At 33.4% G+C, this 18858-nt stretch overlaps 1 protein-coding gene across 1 annotated transcript in view; it reads right to left on the bottom strand.

The window, feature by feature from the left end:
- ZPBP (zona pellucida binding protein) overlaps positions 1 to 18858 on the bottom strand; it is a 99012-nt gene that overhangs the window by 47679 nt on the left and 32475 nt on the right. Inside the window, exons 5-6 of the mRNA XM_024115072.1 lie at positions 16909 to 17127; positions 4617 to 4693 (exon numbers count right to left, since the gene is read on the bottom strand). Coding sequence (XP_023970840.1) covers positions 4617 to 4693; positions 16909 to 17127 — 296 coding nt within the window. The remainder of the gene's footprint in view (positions 1 to 4616; positions 4694 to 16908; positions 17128 to 18858) is intronic.

Here is an 18858-nt window from a genome sequence, read left to right as displayed (position 1 = left end):
ATATAACATATATACACATCCAACATCAGAGTATATAAATATATAAAGCAAACACTGATAGAGCTGAAACGAAGAATAGACATCAATACAATAATAGTAGGAGATTTCAATACTCCAATTTGAATAATGGATAGAATATTCAGACAGCAAATCAATAAGGAACTACCAGACTTGAACACAATAGACCAAATGAACGTAACAGATCCACAGAATGTTCCATGCAACAGCAGAAGAAAATGGATTCTTCTCAAGTGTATACAAACATTCTCTAGCATGGGTCACAAAACATGTCTTTACGAATATAAAAATATTAAGCTCACACCAAGTATATCCTCCAACCACAATGAAGTGGACCTAGAAATCAAAAACAGAAGGAAAATGAAACAATTCACAAATATGTGGAATTTAAACAACACATACTGGGACCACTGAGTAAAGACAAGAAAATATCATGAGACAAACGTAAACAAAGACACAAAATACTAAAATTTATGAGATGCAGAAAAAGCAGCACTATGAGGTAAATTTATAGCAATAAAAGCCTACGTTAGAAAAAAAAGAAAAATATCAAATAAACATCCACCTTTACACCTCAAGAAACTAGAAGAAGAAAGACAAATTAAACCCAAGTTAGGTGAAGTAAAGAAGGAATAAACACTACAGCAGAAATAAATGAAGTAGAAAACACAAAAATAGAACAATGATGAAACTAACAGCTGTTTTTTTTAAAGATAAACTAAGAAGACAAACAATGAGCAAGACTAACAAAGAAAAAAAGAGAGAAGACTTAAATAAAATCAGAAAAAATAAAATCAGAAATGAAAGAGGAGAAATTACAACAGATGCCACAGAAAGAGAAAAGATGATTATTTTCTTTCATAAATATTTTATTTCATAAATCACAAAAGAGGACTATTATGAAAAACTATATGCCAACAAATTGAATAAGTTAGAATATATGGCAAATTCCTATAAACATACAAAATAGGCTGAATTCAGAAATAAGAAAAAGAAAACATGAACAGACCAATAATAAATAAGAAGACTGAATCAGTTATCAAAAACCTTCTAGCAAGGAAAGCTCCAGGACCAGATGTCAACATAGATGAATTCTACCATATATTTAAAAAAGAATACCAGAACTTCTTAAACTTCATTCAAAAAAAATAGAATAGGGAACACTTCCAAACTCATTTTGTGAGGCCAGTACCACTCTGATACCAAAACCAGACAAAGACACCAAAAGGAAAGAAATTTATAAGATAATATACCTGATTAACATAAATACAAGAATCCTCAACTAAACACTAGTAAACCAAATTCAACAACATATTAAAGGGATTATACACCAGGACCAGGTGGGATGCATCTTTGGGATGCAAGGATGTTTCAACATACACAAATCAATCATTAACAGAATGAAAAATAAAAATCATATACCTATCACAATAGATGTAGAAAAGCATGATTTCACATTCATTCATAATGAAACTTCTCAATAAAGTCGGAATGTTAGGAACTTGCCAAAATATAATAATTAAGTCCATATAGAAAAATTCCACAGCTAGCAGCACATTCAAAAGTGAAAAACTGAAAACCTTTTCTCAAAGACCTGGGCAAAGAAAGGATGCCCTGTTTTGCTACTTCTATTCAGTATAGTACTGAAAGTCCTAAAGAGAGCGATTAGAAAAGAAAAACAAATAAAAATCATCCAAATCTGAAACAAAGAAGTAAAATCATCTGTTTTCAGATGAAATGTTCATATATGCAGAAAACCCTAAAGACTCCACAAAAACTCTTAGAATAAGCAAATTCAGTAGAGCTGCATGATACAAAATCAACATTAAAAAAATCGTATTTCTACACACTAGCAAGAAACTATCTAAAAAGGATATCAAGAAAATAATCCCATTTACATGAGTACAAGAAGAATAAAATACTTAGAAGTAAAATTAAGTAGGAAGATGAGAGATGTGTACACTAAAAACTAAAAAATATTGATGAGAGAAATTTTTTTAAATAAATAAATGTAAAGATACCCTACATTCAGAGGGAAGACTATTGTGAAAGTGTCCAGAATACCTAGAGGGATTTAGACATTCATTGCAATTTGCTTCCAAATCCCAATGGCATTTTTTCCAGAAACAGAAAAAAAAAAAAACAAAACCCAAAATTCATCTGGAACTACAAAATATCCCAGTCAAAGCAATTTTGAGCAAGATGAACAAAGCTGGAGTCATCACATGTCCTGATTTCAAATTACATTACAAAGCTATATTGATCAAAACCATATGGTATTGGCATAAAAACAGATATATTGTCCAGTGAAACAGAATGGAGTATCCAGAAATAAACCCACACATATACCGTCAACTGGTCTTACACAAGACAGCCAAGAATACACAATGGGGAAAGGATAGTCTCTTCAATAAATGGTGTTGGGCAAACGATTTTTCCAGATGAAGAAGAATGAAATCGGACCCTTATCTTCTACCATACACAAAAATCAATTCAAAATATATTAAAGATTTAAATGTAAGGCATGAAACTGTAAAATATTTGGAAGAAAATATCGAGAAAAAAAGTCTGACACTGGCCTTAGCGATGAAAACTTGGATATGATACCAAAAAACACAGGCAACAAAGGCAAAAACAAATGGGATTACATCAAACTAAAAAGTTTCTGAACAGAAAAGGAAATGAACAAGTAAACAACAAGGCAAACTATGAAATGGGAGTGTATTTGTAAACTTTGTATCAGATAAAGGGTTAATTTCCAAAATATATAAGGAAGACATAAAACTCAATAGCAAAATAAGAATAATAATAATCAAATGATCTGAATTTTAAAATAGGCAAAGGAACTGAAGAGACATTTCTCCAAAGAAGACATACAATCAGCAGGTATCTGAGAAGATTCTTAACAGAACTAACCATCAGGGAGATGCAATAAAAACCGCAATGCACTATCACATCACACATGTCAGAATGACAATTATCAGAAAAACAAAAGACAGAAAGTGTTGGTAAGGATATATAGAAAAGGGAATCCTTATACTTTATTGGAATAAATGTAAATTGATGCAGCCACTATGGAAGGTCCACAAAAAATTAAAAATAGAATTACCATATGACCTAGCAATTCCATTTCTAGGTATATATCCAAAGTAACTGAAATCAGGATCTCAAAGAGATATCTACACTCCCATGTTCACTATTCACAGTAGCCAAGACAAAGAAGCAACCTAAAAGTCCATCTATGGTTGAAAGGATATATAAAAAACTATGGCCTATACATATAATGGAATCTTACACAGCCACAAAAAAGAAGGAATTCTAAGGACATAGTTGAACTCAACACCACCATGAATCACCTGTTAAAACTGACTTCTATAGACTGAGTCATACAATATCAGGAGAATACACATTCTCCTCAAGCTCAAATGGAACATTCACCATGACAGACAATATTCTCCACCACAGCACACACTTTAACAAATTAACAAGAACACAAATCATACAATGTCTGCTCTCAGATCATAATGTAATTAAACAGAAATCAATGGAGATTAAATACACTTCTAACACATGGGTCAAAGAAGATATCTCAAGACAAATTTTAAAAAGTATTTAAAAAATTTTAAATTTCAACAAAATATTAACAAAATTTGTGGGGTATACTAAATAATAATTAAAATAGTACTCATGGATTAAGAAACAGAATTAGAAAAATAAGACTGCTTTCTGTTCTCAATGCCCTAAAATGTAACTCCTATTTCAAAAGTAAAGGAAAAACTATATCCCTGGGATGAGAGGTAACCCCTACAGAAGTTTTTTAAATGGAAATATCTGGTTATATATAAATAGATGATTTAAGCTACATTTCAGGAGGCTTAGTGAGTACAAATTAAGAAATCATGTCCCTGTCAATTTCACTGGACAAAAGTAATGGATACTGACCTATAAATATGCATTACTTATGATTTTAACAGAAAATTTTCACAATCATCAAATGTAAATTACATTGTATTCCAAATATTTTAAAATATTATTTTTAATAAAGTGTTCAGGGTCAGTGAAGAGTAATCTGAAGTAGGGAAATCTGCCATAAATTTACTGAGCATGAATAATATGTTAAGTATAATGTAAAAGAGAAAACTAAATTAAACTGCTGCTGGAAGTTACAGCATAATTTTCACCCTAAGCATAGATACAAGATGCTGAGTATAGAGCAATGTGAAAACAGTTAATAAACAGTATAGATCAAATTTATTATTTAGGATTAATAACAGTAACATGGAAAGAATTCTTCTGCAATATTAGTTATAAATTAATTTGCAATAGCAAACAAGGCCATATAAATGGGAAAATCCTATTGCCTAATACAATAAGTTACAAAATGCTAAATTTCAAAGGATTTCATAAAAATATTAACTCCACTAAATCCTTGTCATTTATTATTTGATGTTATTTGATGAAGTTTTATTTTTATTGTTGAGTTCCCTAAGTGTGTGTGTTGGGGGTGGTGGTGGTGTGTTCTATAAAGAGGTAAGATGTTTACTCACACCCTGGGCATGTTCACCATTTCCTCTTTTTTCTCACCTCACATAACATACCTTAGATAGTCTTTTGGAAGATTCACAACTATGGTCTGCACATGGTTTGGGTCCTTTTGCAGTGTCTAGAGATGAAACTGAGAAAATATTTTATATTTTATCATGGGTCTAATCTACTATATCACAATATTTAAATTGGCTTTTGAAATATAAAATAGACCATGTGTCTAATATTTCTATTCCACTAAAAAAATAAGCAATTTTCCAAATGTTAAATCACTCTTTTCAGCCAAAAACCTAACGTTAAAATTTATCTTATATAAATCAGGAAAACCTATTGCAGTGAACTTAGGAGTATGTGGCAATTGACATCATACAATTTTTAACAATGGAATTATTTTGCCTTTTGTACCATATATATGTATGTATAAATGTGCTTACTCATTCAATATTCTACTTAACTCTACCCTTATAATAAAGTGTTAGTCATTTGACTAACTCAATTCTTAATCTCTACAAAGAGATAAATGATTATAACAATACTGAAAAGAGAATGAGGTTGGACTACAGTAGTGGCCATGGTAACTAAAATGATGAACATAGTCATATATGCATGCATTCATTTACCTATTTATTCAATAAGTAATTATCGAGAGTCTATTACATACTAAGAGTTATTCTAAGAGTCTGAGACACATAAGTGATCAAAATCTACAAACTCCCTGACTCTTTGGAAATTATATTCTAAGGCAGAAAATGAGAATAAACAACAATACATAAAAACAATAAACAGTCATCATTACAGAAACATATTTTGTGATAAGGTGATAAGTACTAGAAAAGAAAGAGCAAGGAAAGAATCCTATAACCTGCAAAACTGCCCTTCAAGAGTGAGAGAGAAATGAAGACTTTCCTAACTAAACAAGAGCTGAGGGAGTTTGTGACCACCTGATCTGCCCAGCAAGAACGGCTCAGAAAGTCCTGCAGGTGAAGAGAAAGGATACTAGAAGGTAACATGAAGCTGCATGAAGAGAAATAAAGACCTCAACAAAGGTAAGCACACGGACGACAGAAGCTGCTGTTACTGTCAGATTGGATTGTAACAGAAATTCTTCTATACATGACTTAGAGTCTAATATACTTAAGAAAAAACAATTGGTCTAAAGGCTAGTATTACTGTAACTTTGGTTTGTAACTCCACACTTTGTTTTCTATATAAATTAAGAGACTAATTCATTTAAAATAATTATTAGTTTATATTTTGAGGCACACAATTTATAAAGTGGCAAGTTGATGTCATCAACAACTGAATGAGGTGGGGATACAGCTGTTAAAGGAGAGTTTTCATATGGTGTAGAAGTTAGGTTGGTATAAATTCAGATTAGAGTGTTATAAACTTAGGAATGTGAAATGTAATTCCCGGGGTAACAACAAAGAAAATAACTACAGAATATACACAAAAGGAAATCAAAAAGATTTCAACATTTAACTACAAAAAAGTCAACTACACAAAAAAGACTATAATGAAGGAAATGAGGAACAAAACTGCTATAAAGCATAAAGAAAACAAGTAGCAAAATGACATAGGTAAATTCTGCATTATCAATAATCATTTTAAAAGTAAATGGATCGGGGACTTCCCTGGTGGCGCAGTGATTAAGAATCCGCCTGCCAATGTAGGGGACATGGGTTTGAGCCCTGGACCAGGAAGATCCCACATTCCGTGGAGCCACTAAGCCCGTGTGCCACAACTACTGAGTCTGCACTCTAGAGCCTGCGAGCCACAACTACTGAAGCCCGTGCTCCCTAGAGCCCACGCGCCACAACTACTGAGCCCGTGTGCTCCAACTACTGAAGCCCGCACACCTACAGCCCATGCTCCACAGCAAGAGAGGCCACCACAGTAAGAAGCCCACACACCGCAATGAGTAGTAGCCCCCGCTCACCACAACTAGAAGAAGCCCGCATGCAGCAATGAAGACCCAACACAGCCAAAAATAAACAAATAAATATCTAAATAAGTGGATTAAATTCTCAAGTCAAAAGAGAAGAGATTTGAGAATGAATTAAAAAACATAATCCTACTATGTACTGTCTATAGGAGACTCACTTTAGATACAAAAACAAAAATAGATTGCAAATGAAAGGATGGAAAAAGATATTCCATGCAAATAGTAACCAAAACAGAACAAGAGTTGTTATACTCATAAGAGATAAAATAGACTTAAAATCAAGAAAGGGTATAAGAGACAAATAAGGACAATATATACTAATAAAAGGTTTAACACAGCAAGAGTATGTAATGTAAATATAAACATTTATGCACTTAATATCAGACCATGAAAATTTTTGAAGTAAAAACTAACAGCACTCAAGAGAGAAATATACATTTCTACAATAACGTTCGGAGACTTCAATATCTCAGAATAGTGGATAGAAGAGTCAGATAGAAGGTAAGTAAGGAAATAGAGGTCTTAAACAACACAGTCATAACCCAGGACTGGATGACTTCAGTGGTGAGTTCTAACAACAGTTAGAAGAATTAATACCAATCCTCTCAAACACTTCCAAAAAGGTGAAGCGGAGGTAACACTTCTAAACTCATCCTCTGAGGCCAGCGTTACCCAGACACAAAAGCCAAAGACACCATAAGACACTACAGACCCATATCCCTAATCAACACTGATGAAAAACTCAACAAAATACTAACAAACCAAACTCAGGGGCTTACTAACAGGATCATACACCATGCGCAAGTGGGGTTTATTGCCAGAATTCAGGGATGGGCCAACATACAACTATGCCATTTCGTCTCAGTAACGGAAGTTGTAGCCAGTGCATTGTGGCAGGAAAGCGAAATAAGAGGCGTCCAAATTGGAAAAGAAGCAGGAAAATTACTTCTGTTCAGAGATGCTATGATCTCATACGCAGACAGTAAGATTCCACAAATAAAACTGTTAAGAACTAATAAATAAATTCAGCAAAGTTGCACAATACAAAGTCAACACACAAATCAGCTGCATTTCTATACACTGCAATGAAAAGCCTGAAAAGAAAATTATGGGAACAATTCCATTTACAAAGGCATCAAAAAGAATAAAATACTGAGGAATTAACCATTAACTTAACCAATACTCAGGAATTAACTTATAATTAACCATTGTTGAAAGAAATTAAAGAAGACATAAATAAATAGAAATGCATCCAATGTTCATAGACTGGAAAACGTAACATCGTTACATTTACAGACTCAATGCAATCAACATTAAAATCCCAACTACATTTTCTGCAAAACAGAAAAATCCATGCTAAAATCTATGTGGAATCACAAGGGACTTTACATAGCCAGAAGTCTTAAAAAAGAATAAAGCTAAAAAATCACAATTCTTGATTTCAAAATTTACTACAAAGCTGCAGTAACCAAAACAGTGTGTTACTGGCATAAAGACATAAATATTGACCAACGTAACAGACAGCCCAGAAATAAGCCCTCACATATATGGCCAAATGATTTTTGACAATGGTGTCAACACTATTCGATGGGGAAAGGACAGCCTTTTCAATAAATGGTACTGGGAAAACTGGATATCCACATGCAAAAGGATGAATCTGTATTCTTGCCTAACACCACACATGCAAATTAGCTCAAGATGGATCAAAAACCTAAATGTAAGAAATAAAACTACAAAATTCTTAGAGGAAAACTTATGGCAAAAGCTTCATTGGATTTGGCAATGATTTCTTGGATATGTCACCAAAGGTACAAGAAACAAAAGAAAAAATAAGACAAGTGGACTTCAAAAATATTTTTTAAAGTGTGCATCAAAACATAATAGCAATAGAGTTAAAAGGCAAGCTACAGAATGTGAAAAAATATCGGCAAGTCACGTATCTGATAAGGGATAAATATACAGAATATGTAGAGAACTCCTAAAACTCAATACCAAAAAAAACCAAACAACCAGATTAAAAAAATGGGCAATGAACAAAAAAAAAAAAAAAAAAAAAAAAAGTGGGCAATGAGGGACTTCCCTGGTGGTCCAGTGGTTAAGAATTCATGCTCCCAGTGCAGGGGGCCTGGGTTTGATCCCTGGTCAGGGAACTAGATCCCACATGCTGCAACTAAGAACCCGCATGCCGCAACTAAGACCCAGCACAGCCAAATAAATAAATAAATAAATATTTTTTTTTTTTTAATGGGTAATGAACTTGACTAGGAATTTCTCCAAAGAAGATGTACAAATGGCCAATAAGCTCAGGAAATGTTCAACATAACTAATTTTTAGGGAAATGCAAATCAAAACTATAATGAGACACTACCAAATACCCATTAGGACGGTTACTATGAAAACAAAAGAAAATAACTAGTGTTGGTGAGAATGTGGTGAATTGGAACTCTTGTACACTGTTGGTGGGAATGTAAAATTTTGTAGCCACTGTGGGAAAACAGTAGCAGTTCCTCAAAAAAAAAAAACAAAAAACAAAAAGACACGTGTACACCGATAAGCAGCATCACTCACAATAGTGAACTGAAAACAACACAAGTGGCCATCAATGCATTCACGGAGAAGCAAAATGTTGTATATACACAAAATGAAATATTATTAGTTCTTAAAAAGGAAGAAAATCCTGCCATATGTTACAACATGGATGAACCCTGAGGACATTTTGCTAAGTGAAATAAGCCAGAAACAAACAGAAAATTACTGTATGATTCCCCTTATATGAGATATTTAGTTAAAATCTCAGAGATAGAAAGTAGAAGGGTAGATGCTAGGAGCTGCAGGGAAAAGAGGAACTTATTGTTTAGTAGAAACAATATCAGCTTCCCACAATGAAAGTGTTTTGGAGGTGAATGATGATAACAGTTAGACATGAATTTAATATGACATAACTGTATACTTGAAATGGTTAAGATTAATTTTATGTATGTGTATTTTACCACAAAAAGAAAATTGAAAAAAATTAAAAAGAAAAGAATTAAATCAGACTTCTCCTCAGAAGCCATGCAAGCAAGAGAATAGTGTGAATGATTTTAAACACAGTATTGAAAGAAAAAAAAGTCACCAAACTAAAATACTGAATTCCGTGAAATTATTCTTCAAAACTGAAATAAAAACAAAGACTTTCTCAGAAAAACAAAAATTGAGAGAATCTGTCACCAGAAACCCAGACTTATAAGAAACATTAAAAGAAGTTCTTCATAAAGAAGGAAAACAATACATGTCCACAACCTGGATCTAAATAAAGGAAGGGCACTAGAGAAGGAATAAAAGAAGGTAATAGTAAATCTGTTTTTCTTATTCTTAACTGATCTGACAATAGCTGTTCAAAAGCTTATGGATGAGTAAAATAAATTACTGCATTTTTATAAGGGAAGAGAGGACAAATTTGGGAATTCTATTGTAAAGTACTTGTACTACCCATGAAATGGTACAGCATTATTTGAAAGTAGACTTGGATTAGTCAGGTGTACTGCAAACTATAGGGCAAACACTTCAAGTAAAAAACAAATTATAAATGATATGCTAAGAGAAACAAATGGAATCATATAAATGCTTGATTAAAACCAGAGAAGGCAAAAAAGTGGAAGAGGAAAAAGAAACAAAGAAAAGGGGCAACAAATACAGAACAGTAACAAATATGGTAAATGTTAATCCAACTCCACTAATAATCATTTTTAAAGTCAATGGTTTAAATTCACCAATTAAAAGACAGAGACTGTCTGAATGAATTTTTTAAAGATCTAATTATATCTCATCTACAAGAGACCCACTTTAAACATAAAGACACTGATAGACTAAAAGTAAAGGGGTGGAGAAAAACATACCATACTAACATGAATCAAAAGAAAGCTGGAAGAGCAGTATTAACTTTAGACAAAAGACAAACATCTAGACAAAGAAAACAAGAGAAATTAAAGCAGAGGACATTACTATCTATCTTTCATAAATAAAAAGGATCATAAGAATATTATGTACAATAGTATGCTAAAAATTAGATAAACTATATGAAATAGATGAAAATATAAATTATCTAAACTGACCCAAGAAGAAACACAAAATATGAACAGGCATGTAACAAAGAGATCAAATCAGTAATCAAGGATCTTCCAATAAAGAAAACCCTGGACCCAATGGCTTCAGTGGTGAACTCTACCAAACATTAACTATTAAAAGAAATCTTTCTCCATCACTTTCAAAAGAATAGAAGAGGAAGGGACACTTCTTACAACTCATTTCATGAAGCAAGTGGTACCCTGATACCAAGGGCAGACAATAACATCACAAGAAAAGAAAACTCTGGGCTAATATCAATTTGAATTTAAACACTCTCAATAATAGAAGTATAAAATTATTCCAGCAGCATACTAAAAAAATATATATACCCTGACCAAGTGGGATATTTTGCAGGAGTGCAAGTGTGGTTCACCATGTGGAAATCAAAAATTACAATGCACAACAATCATAGAAGGGAAAAAAAACCACATGAGCATCTCATTTGATACAGAAGAAACATCTGACAAAAGCTAACACCCTTTCATGATTAAAAAAAAAAACACTCAATAAACCAAGAATTGAAAGTAACTGCTTCACCCTGATAAAGAGCTTTTATGAAAAACCCACACAGCCAATATCAAATTCAATAGTGAAACACTTAAACTTTTCCCCTAGGATCAAGAACAATTCAAGGATGTCCACTTTTGCCATTTCTACTAAACAATATATTAACATTCTAGCAAGAGCAATTTGGCACAAAATAGATAGAGAAGAGATAAAAGTTATCCAAATTGGAAAGAAGTAAGTAAAACTATTGTTATCCTTAGGTGACATAATCTTCCATATAGAAAATACTAAAAATTACAAGCACCATAAAAAAACTCTTAATTAATTAAACCAAGATGTAAGATACACAAAAAAATCAATGACTTTCTACACACTAGCGATGAACAATGTGAAAAAGAAAATTATTGCACTTACAATAGCATCAAAAACAATAACATATGTAGTAATTACTTTATCAAGAGGTGTAAGACTTATACACTGAAAAGTATAAAGCACTGCTGATAGATAAAGAAGTCTGCTATGGTCTAAATATGTTCTGTCCCCCGCCAGTTCTTATGTTGAAATGCTAATGCCCAATGTGATGGTAGGAGATGGGATCTTTAGGAAGTGCTTAGGTCATGAGAATAGAGCCTTTATGAATGACATTGGTGCTCTCACAAAAGAGGCTCCAGAGAAACCCCTAGCTGCTTCTGCTATGTGAGTACATAATGAAAAGTCTGTAACCCTTAAGAGGGCCCTCACCAAACATGGTGGCACTGTGACCTCAGAATTACAGCTTCCAGAAATGTGAGAAATAAATTTCCATTGTTTATAAGCTACCCAGTCTATGGTATTAGTTACAGCAGCCCAACAGAATAAGACAAAGTCCTAAATAAAGGGAGAGCTATCCTGTGTTCATGGGTTGGAAGACAATATTGTTCAGGAGGTAACATTAGAGACATCTACAGATTCAATGCAAACCCCAATGGGCTTGTTCAACAGGAATGGAAAAGCAGATGCAAAAAAACATATGGGATTGCAACTGACTTCAAATAGCCAAAACGATGTTGAAAAGGGGAGAACAAAATTTAAGGACTCCCACTTCCCAATTTCAAATATTACTACAAACAAAGCTACTATCAAAACCTTATGATCAAAACGTTGTGGACTAGCACAAGAATAGGCATACAGAGCAATGAAATAGAATTAACAGCCCAGAAATAAATTCACATTTCTGTGGCTAAGTAAGTTTCAACAAGAGTACCATGACAATTCAAAGAGAAAAGAACAGTCTCTTCAAAACTGGTGTTGGAATAATCATACATCCACATTCAAAAGTATGAGGTTGGATCCACATTTCACACCATATACAAAAATTAACTCAAAATGAATCTGAGACCTAAGTGTAGGTGGTAAACTTCAAAATTCTTAGAAAAAAGCTAAATGAGTACACATCAAGCAAAGAGATCTCAAATAAAAAATGTAATATTATACCTCAAGGAATAAGAAAAAGAAAATCATGCTAACCCCAACATTAGCAGAAGAAAAGAAATAATAGATTAGAGGAGAAATAAATGAAATAGGAAAAAATAGAAATGGTTAACAAAACCAAAACTTGGTTTTTTGAAAAGATAAAACTGACAACCTTTAGCTATAATAAAAGAGGACCCAAATAAATGAAATTATAAATTAAAGAAGAGACATTACTCTGATACCCAGAAATACAAAGGAGCCAAAGAGACTACTATGAATAACTACACACCAAAAATTGGACAACTGAGAAGAAATTGATAAATTCCTAGAAACATGCAACCTACCAAGACCGGAATCATAAAGCAGAAAATTTGAACAGATCAACAGTGTGTAAGGAGATAGAGTCATTAACCAAAAATCTCCCCCCAGCCCCACAAAAAAGCCCAGAACCAGATGGCTTCACTGATGAATTCTACCAAATATTTAAAGAACTAATGTTAATCTTTCTCAAACTTCAAAAAAACTGAAGAGGAGGTAACATGCTCAAACCATTTTACAAGGCCTGATACCAAAGCCAGATAAGGACACTAATCGAAGAGAAAACTATAGGCCAAAATTCCTGATGAATATAGATGGAAAAATCCTCAACAAAATACTGGCAAACCAAAATGAACAGCACATTAAAAGCATCAAACAACATCAGCAAGAGGGATTCATCTCTGAGATGCAAGGACGGTTCAACATATGCAAATCAACAAATGTGATTCATCACACTGATAGAATGAAAAATAAAAACCACATGGTCATCTCAATGTATGCAAAAATGTATCTGACAAAATTCAACTTCCATTCAAAATAAAACTCTCAACAAATTAGGTACAGAATGAATCTACCTTAATATAATAATGGCCATGTATGCCAAGTCCACAGCTAACATCATACTCAATATGAAAGGTTGAAAGATTTTCCTCTAAGATCAGGAACAAGGAAAGGATGCCCACTCTCACCACCCTTATATAACATAGTACTGGAAGTCCTAGCCAGAGCAGTCCGGCAAGACAAACAAATAAAAGACACCTGAATCAAACAAGGAGAAGTGAAACTATCTCTGTCTGCATATGATGTAATTTTACATAGAGAAAATCCTAAAGACTTCAGCAAAAAACTGTTAGACTTAATAAATGAATTTAGTTAAGTTTCAGGATATAAAACAACATGGAAAAATTGGTATAATTTCTATATAATAACAAATTATCTGAAAAGAAATAAAGAAAAAATCCTATTTACAATACTATCTAAAACAAAAAAATACACAGGAGTAAATTTAAACAAGGAGATAAAAGGTCTGTAAACTGAAAATTACAAGACAGTGATGAAAGAAACTGAAGAAGACACAAATAAATGGAGATGCCTCATGTTCATGAATTGAATGAAATTAATATTGTTAAAATATCCATACAACCCAAAGTAACCTAAGGATTAAATGTAATCTTTACTAAATTCCAATGTATTTTTTTACAGAAATAGAAAAAAAAATCCTAAAATTTGTATGGAATCACAAAAGACCCTGAATAAGTTATCAAGGCAGTTCTAAGAAAGAACGAAGCTGGAAGTATCAAACTTCTAATTTCAGATTATATTACAAAGTTTTAGTAGTCAAAACAATATGGTACTGGCATAAAAACAAACACATAGTCCTATGGAACAGAACTGAAAACCCAGGAAATAAACCTATGCATGTAAGGTCAACTAATATTTGACAAGAAAGCCAAGAATACTCAGTTGAGAACAGACAGTCTCCCCAATAAATGGTACTGGGAAAACTGGACATTCACACGCAAAAGAATGAAACTAGACTCCTATCACATGCCACACACAAAATTTAACTCAAAATGGATTAAAGACTTAAATGTAAAACCTAAACCATAAAACTCCTAGGAGAAAACACAGAGAAAAGCTGGTGCTGGCAATGACTTTATGAATATGACACCAAAGCACAAGCAATGAAAACAAAAATAAACAAATGGGACTACATACAACTGAAAAAGCTTCTTCACAGCAAAAGAAACAATCAACAAACTGAAAAGACAACCTAAAGAGTGGTATAAAATATTTGAAAACTACATAAATTTGATAAGACAATAATATCCTAAATATATAAGGAACTCATACAATTCAAAAACAAAAAACAAATAACCCAATTAAAAATTGAAAAGGACCTGAATAGACAATTTTTTCTTAGAAAGTATTAAAATGGCCAACAGGTAAATGAAAAGGTGCTCAACATCACAAATCATCATGGAAATGAAAATCAAAACCATTAGATATCACCCACATCTGTTAGAATGATGATTATCCAAAAGACAAGAGATGAGTGTTAGCAAGGATGTGGAAAAAAGGTAACCCTTGCGCACCTTTAGTGGGAATATGAATTGGTATAGCTACTATGGAAAATAGTAGGGAGGTTCCTCAAAAGGTTAAAAAAAAAATAGAACTACCATATGATCCAGCAATTCCACTTCTGGATATATATCTGAAAGAAATGAAATCACTATCTCTTAGAGATATCTGTACCCACATGTTCAGTGCAGCATCATTAACCATAGCTAAGACATAGAAACAACCTAAGTACCCATCAACAGATGAACGGATAAAGAAAATATGGTGTACACACACACACACACACACACACACACACACACAGGAATATTATTCAGCTATAAAAATGAAGGAGATTCTGCCATGTGTAACAACACAGATAAAACTTGAGGGCATTTTGTTAAGTGAAACAAGTCAGAGAAAGACAAATACTGTATGACCTTACTTATATGTGGAATCTACAATAACTGAACTCAAAAAAAGAGAACAGATTGGTGATTTCCAGGGGCATGGATCGGGGGTGAGGGAAATGAATGAAGGAAGACAAAGGGTACAAATAAATTCAGGATGTAATGCAGAGCTTGGTTAATATAGTTAATAATACTGTATTGTATATATTTGAAAGTTGCTAGAAGGGTAGATTTTCAAAGTTCTAACTGCAGAAATAAATAAATTGTAACTATGTGAGAAGATCTACGTGTTTAACCTTATTATGGTAAACATTTTGCAATATATAGATACATCAAATCCTTATGTTGTACACTTTGAACTAACATATTGTTATATGTCAATTATATATCAATAAAGCTAGGGAAAAAAATCAAAATTGGGCAAAAGACTTGAATGGACTTTTCTCCAAAAAAAATATACGAATGGTCAATAAGCACATGAAAAGATGCTCGACATCATGAGTCATTAGAGAAATGCAAATTAAGCCCACAGTGAACTCATTTCTACTGAAAAATCATCTCTTTTCTCTTATGGGTTCAAGTACACTTTCAGATTTTCTCAAGACTATTAAATGCCTATTAATAGCACCTATTCAATACACCAGGTACAAAGACCCCATAACTCTTATGAATGCTAACAGTGGGTCTTTGATGAGCTAAAGAAAGACTCAGCCTATCTTTCATAATTTGCCTCAGGGGCTGGAGAACAACTCTCAAAAGTTTTTCTGGAGAAGAGAAAAGATGTAAGGAAGATAAAAGATAGTGAAAATGGGGTTGAACACCTCTTATTCTTTTCTCTGAAAGCTTTGCACCTCTCCCTTGTATCTAAACATTCAATCCTAGATGGCCAAGAAAGAGAGAGGGAATATCAGAGAAATTGCCCAGTGTAATCAAATACTGACATTAGAGGAATCAAGGACAGAGGGTAAAGAAGAAGGAAAGGAAACAGCAACATACCATTTGAGATGAAAAGTGGAGAGGGTCCTCTTGCCACTGGGACCCATTAAGAACACATGCATGGGCGTTCCTAAATGCTCATTCATAAACGGGCCCTTTATAAATCTAAAGTCTTCAGATATTAAGTCCAATTCTTGGTTTTCCAGAATATACTGGGCTTTTGCTCTGCATTGTCAGGAAAAGCAACCTAAGCTGTTAGAACAGTCCCTCTGGTCTAAACTGTTAACCTAGCTTATTATATAATTACATACTTTTACAAATTAAATCTTTGTAGCTAAATATCATGATAGATATTCCTCATACTAAATTCCATTCTATAGTAAATTATCATAGCAATGTTTAAGTTGTTTGGGAACCCAAACTTTTCATTAAGTACATGAATGAGCAGAAATGTATTTGGGGGCTAATAGATCTAAGAAGTGAAAGTAAAGAATATGAAACATTCAGATCTATAGCATTTACATTCTAAAAATGCCACTAGTAACTCACGTCTCTAAGATTAGTTTTGCAGTCTAACTTTGTTTTCTTTAAAGAATTGCATATACCTACCTGAAAATGTAAAAAACAATTCATTTTGCAAACCAGCTCTTTGCATTTTAACACGATGGCATTCAGACTTCAGTAAGAAAACTTGACATGAAAGGTCAAGAACCAATTTGCTTAAAATCTGAAGAAGTTTCTTCTCAAAAGAAACATTATAGATACTATTGCAGGGAGCTGCATGATATCGAGCTGTGAACTGGTAATAATAACGCGGCTCACGATAAGCTGCAAAAAATTAAACAGAGAACAATACAGCAATGGTTATTTAAGCAATTCAAATATATTTCAGCTATTCAAGAGAAATCATTATTTGGAATACATGTGACCCTTGAACAACGCAGGGTTAGGGTTAGGAACAGCAACCACACCCCCAGTTGAAAATCCACATATAATTTATAGTCAGCCCTCCTTACCCATGTTCCTCTGAATCCAGGGTTCTGCATGTGTGGATGTGGATCGTGTGGTACTGCAGTATTTGCTACTGAAAACATCCATGTATAATGGATCCACACAGTTCAAGCCCATGTTGTTCAAAGGTGAACTGTATATGTTTTTATATACAGCCATATATACATATTTTTTTAATTTAACAAGCACCTATCTAGCAGCTACTAAGTGGCAAATGCTGTTATAGGAACTTTAAAAATAGAAACTCATTTAAATCTCCTAAGATTATTAAAGATTGGTATAATCTTCACATCCAGCATGTATTGAGGGATACTATGTCACATGCCTAATGCCTGTGCTATCAAAACTGAGACTCTAGCTGAGGAGCCTAGCCCAGAGTCTGTGCCCTTAACCACCATGTCATGCTGCCTCAAACTCAGGTATGAGACTTCCCTAAGTTTAAGTATTCATCTTAGAAGAAAAGAGTCATATAATTGCCAACAATAGGCAAAAAAAAAAAATATGTTTCTAACTTATCTATAAGCTTTATTGAGTTCAATTATAACACCTGAAACTGAGAATAGGTTTTTTTTTCTATCCATTTCAAAATCTCACTGAAATGACGTAAGAAATATAAAAATGATAAATCCATGGTACTAGAAATCAGAAAAGTTTACCTTCTGAGACAGGGAGCTCTGTTGCTACTTTTGTTAATCAAGGGGCCTGCTGAGGAGACACTCTCCACTCACACTAAAGTGACAGCCACCACTGTTCACTTTCCTACCTGCTCATTTAAGCCAAAATTGAGTGCACAGACCAAGCTACTATAAGCCATTGTATTCAAGGTTGAGACCGACAGCTTCTAATTCATTTACAAACATGAATGAAAACCACAGATTCTCCTAACCAAATCTGGGGAATTCCAAAAGCACTAAAGAAAAGCATGAAAATGAAAAAGCAAGGGAAAATAACATAAAAGAAAATTAATGTAGGAAGCTTTTATTTTAACATCTTTATTGGAGTATAATTGCTTTACAATGGTGTGTTTCTGCTTTATAACTAAGTGAATCAGTTATACATATACATATGTTCCCATTTCTTCCCTCTTGTGTCTCCCTCCCTCCCACCCTCCCTATCCCACCCCTTAGGTGGTCACAAAGCACTGAGCTGATCTCCCTGTGGTATGCAGCTGCTTCCCATTAGCTATCTATTTTATGCTTGGTAGTGTAGATATGTCCATACCACTCTCTCACTTTGTCACAGCTTACCCTTCCCCCTCCCCATATCCTCAAGTCCATTCTCTAGTCTTACCCCAAGGTTCTTCATGACCTTTTTTTCCCCTTAGATTCTATATATATGTGTTAGAATACGGTATTTGTTTTTCTGTTTCTGACTTACTTCACTCTGTATGACAGACTCTAGGTCCATCCACCTCACTACAAATATCTCAATTTCGTTTCTTTTTATGGCTGAGTAATATTCCATTGTATATATGTGCCACATCTTCTTTATCCATTCATCTGATGATGGACACTTAGGTTGCTTCCATGTCCTGGCTATTGTAAATAG

The sequence above is a fragment of the Physeter macrocephalus genome, chromosome 5, assembly GCF_002837175.3.
Source record: "Physeter macrocephalus isolate SW-GA chromosome 5, ASM283717v5, whole genome shotgun sequence".
NCBI lineage: Eukaryota > Metazoa > Chordata > Mammalia > Artiodactyla > Physeteridae > Physeter > Physeter macrocephalus.
Note: the sequence above shows the minus strand (reverse complement) of the source record. Positions and strands in the feature narration are given on the sequence as shown.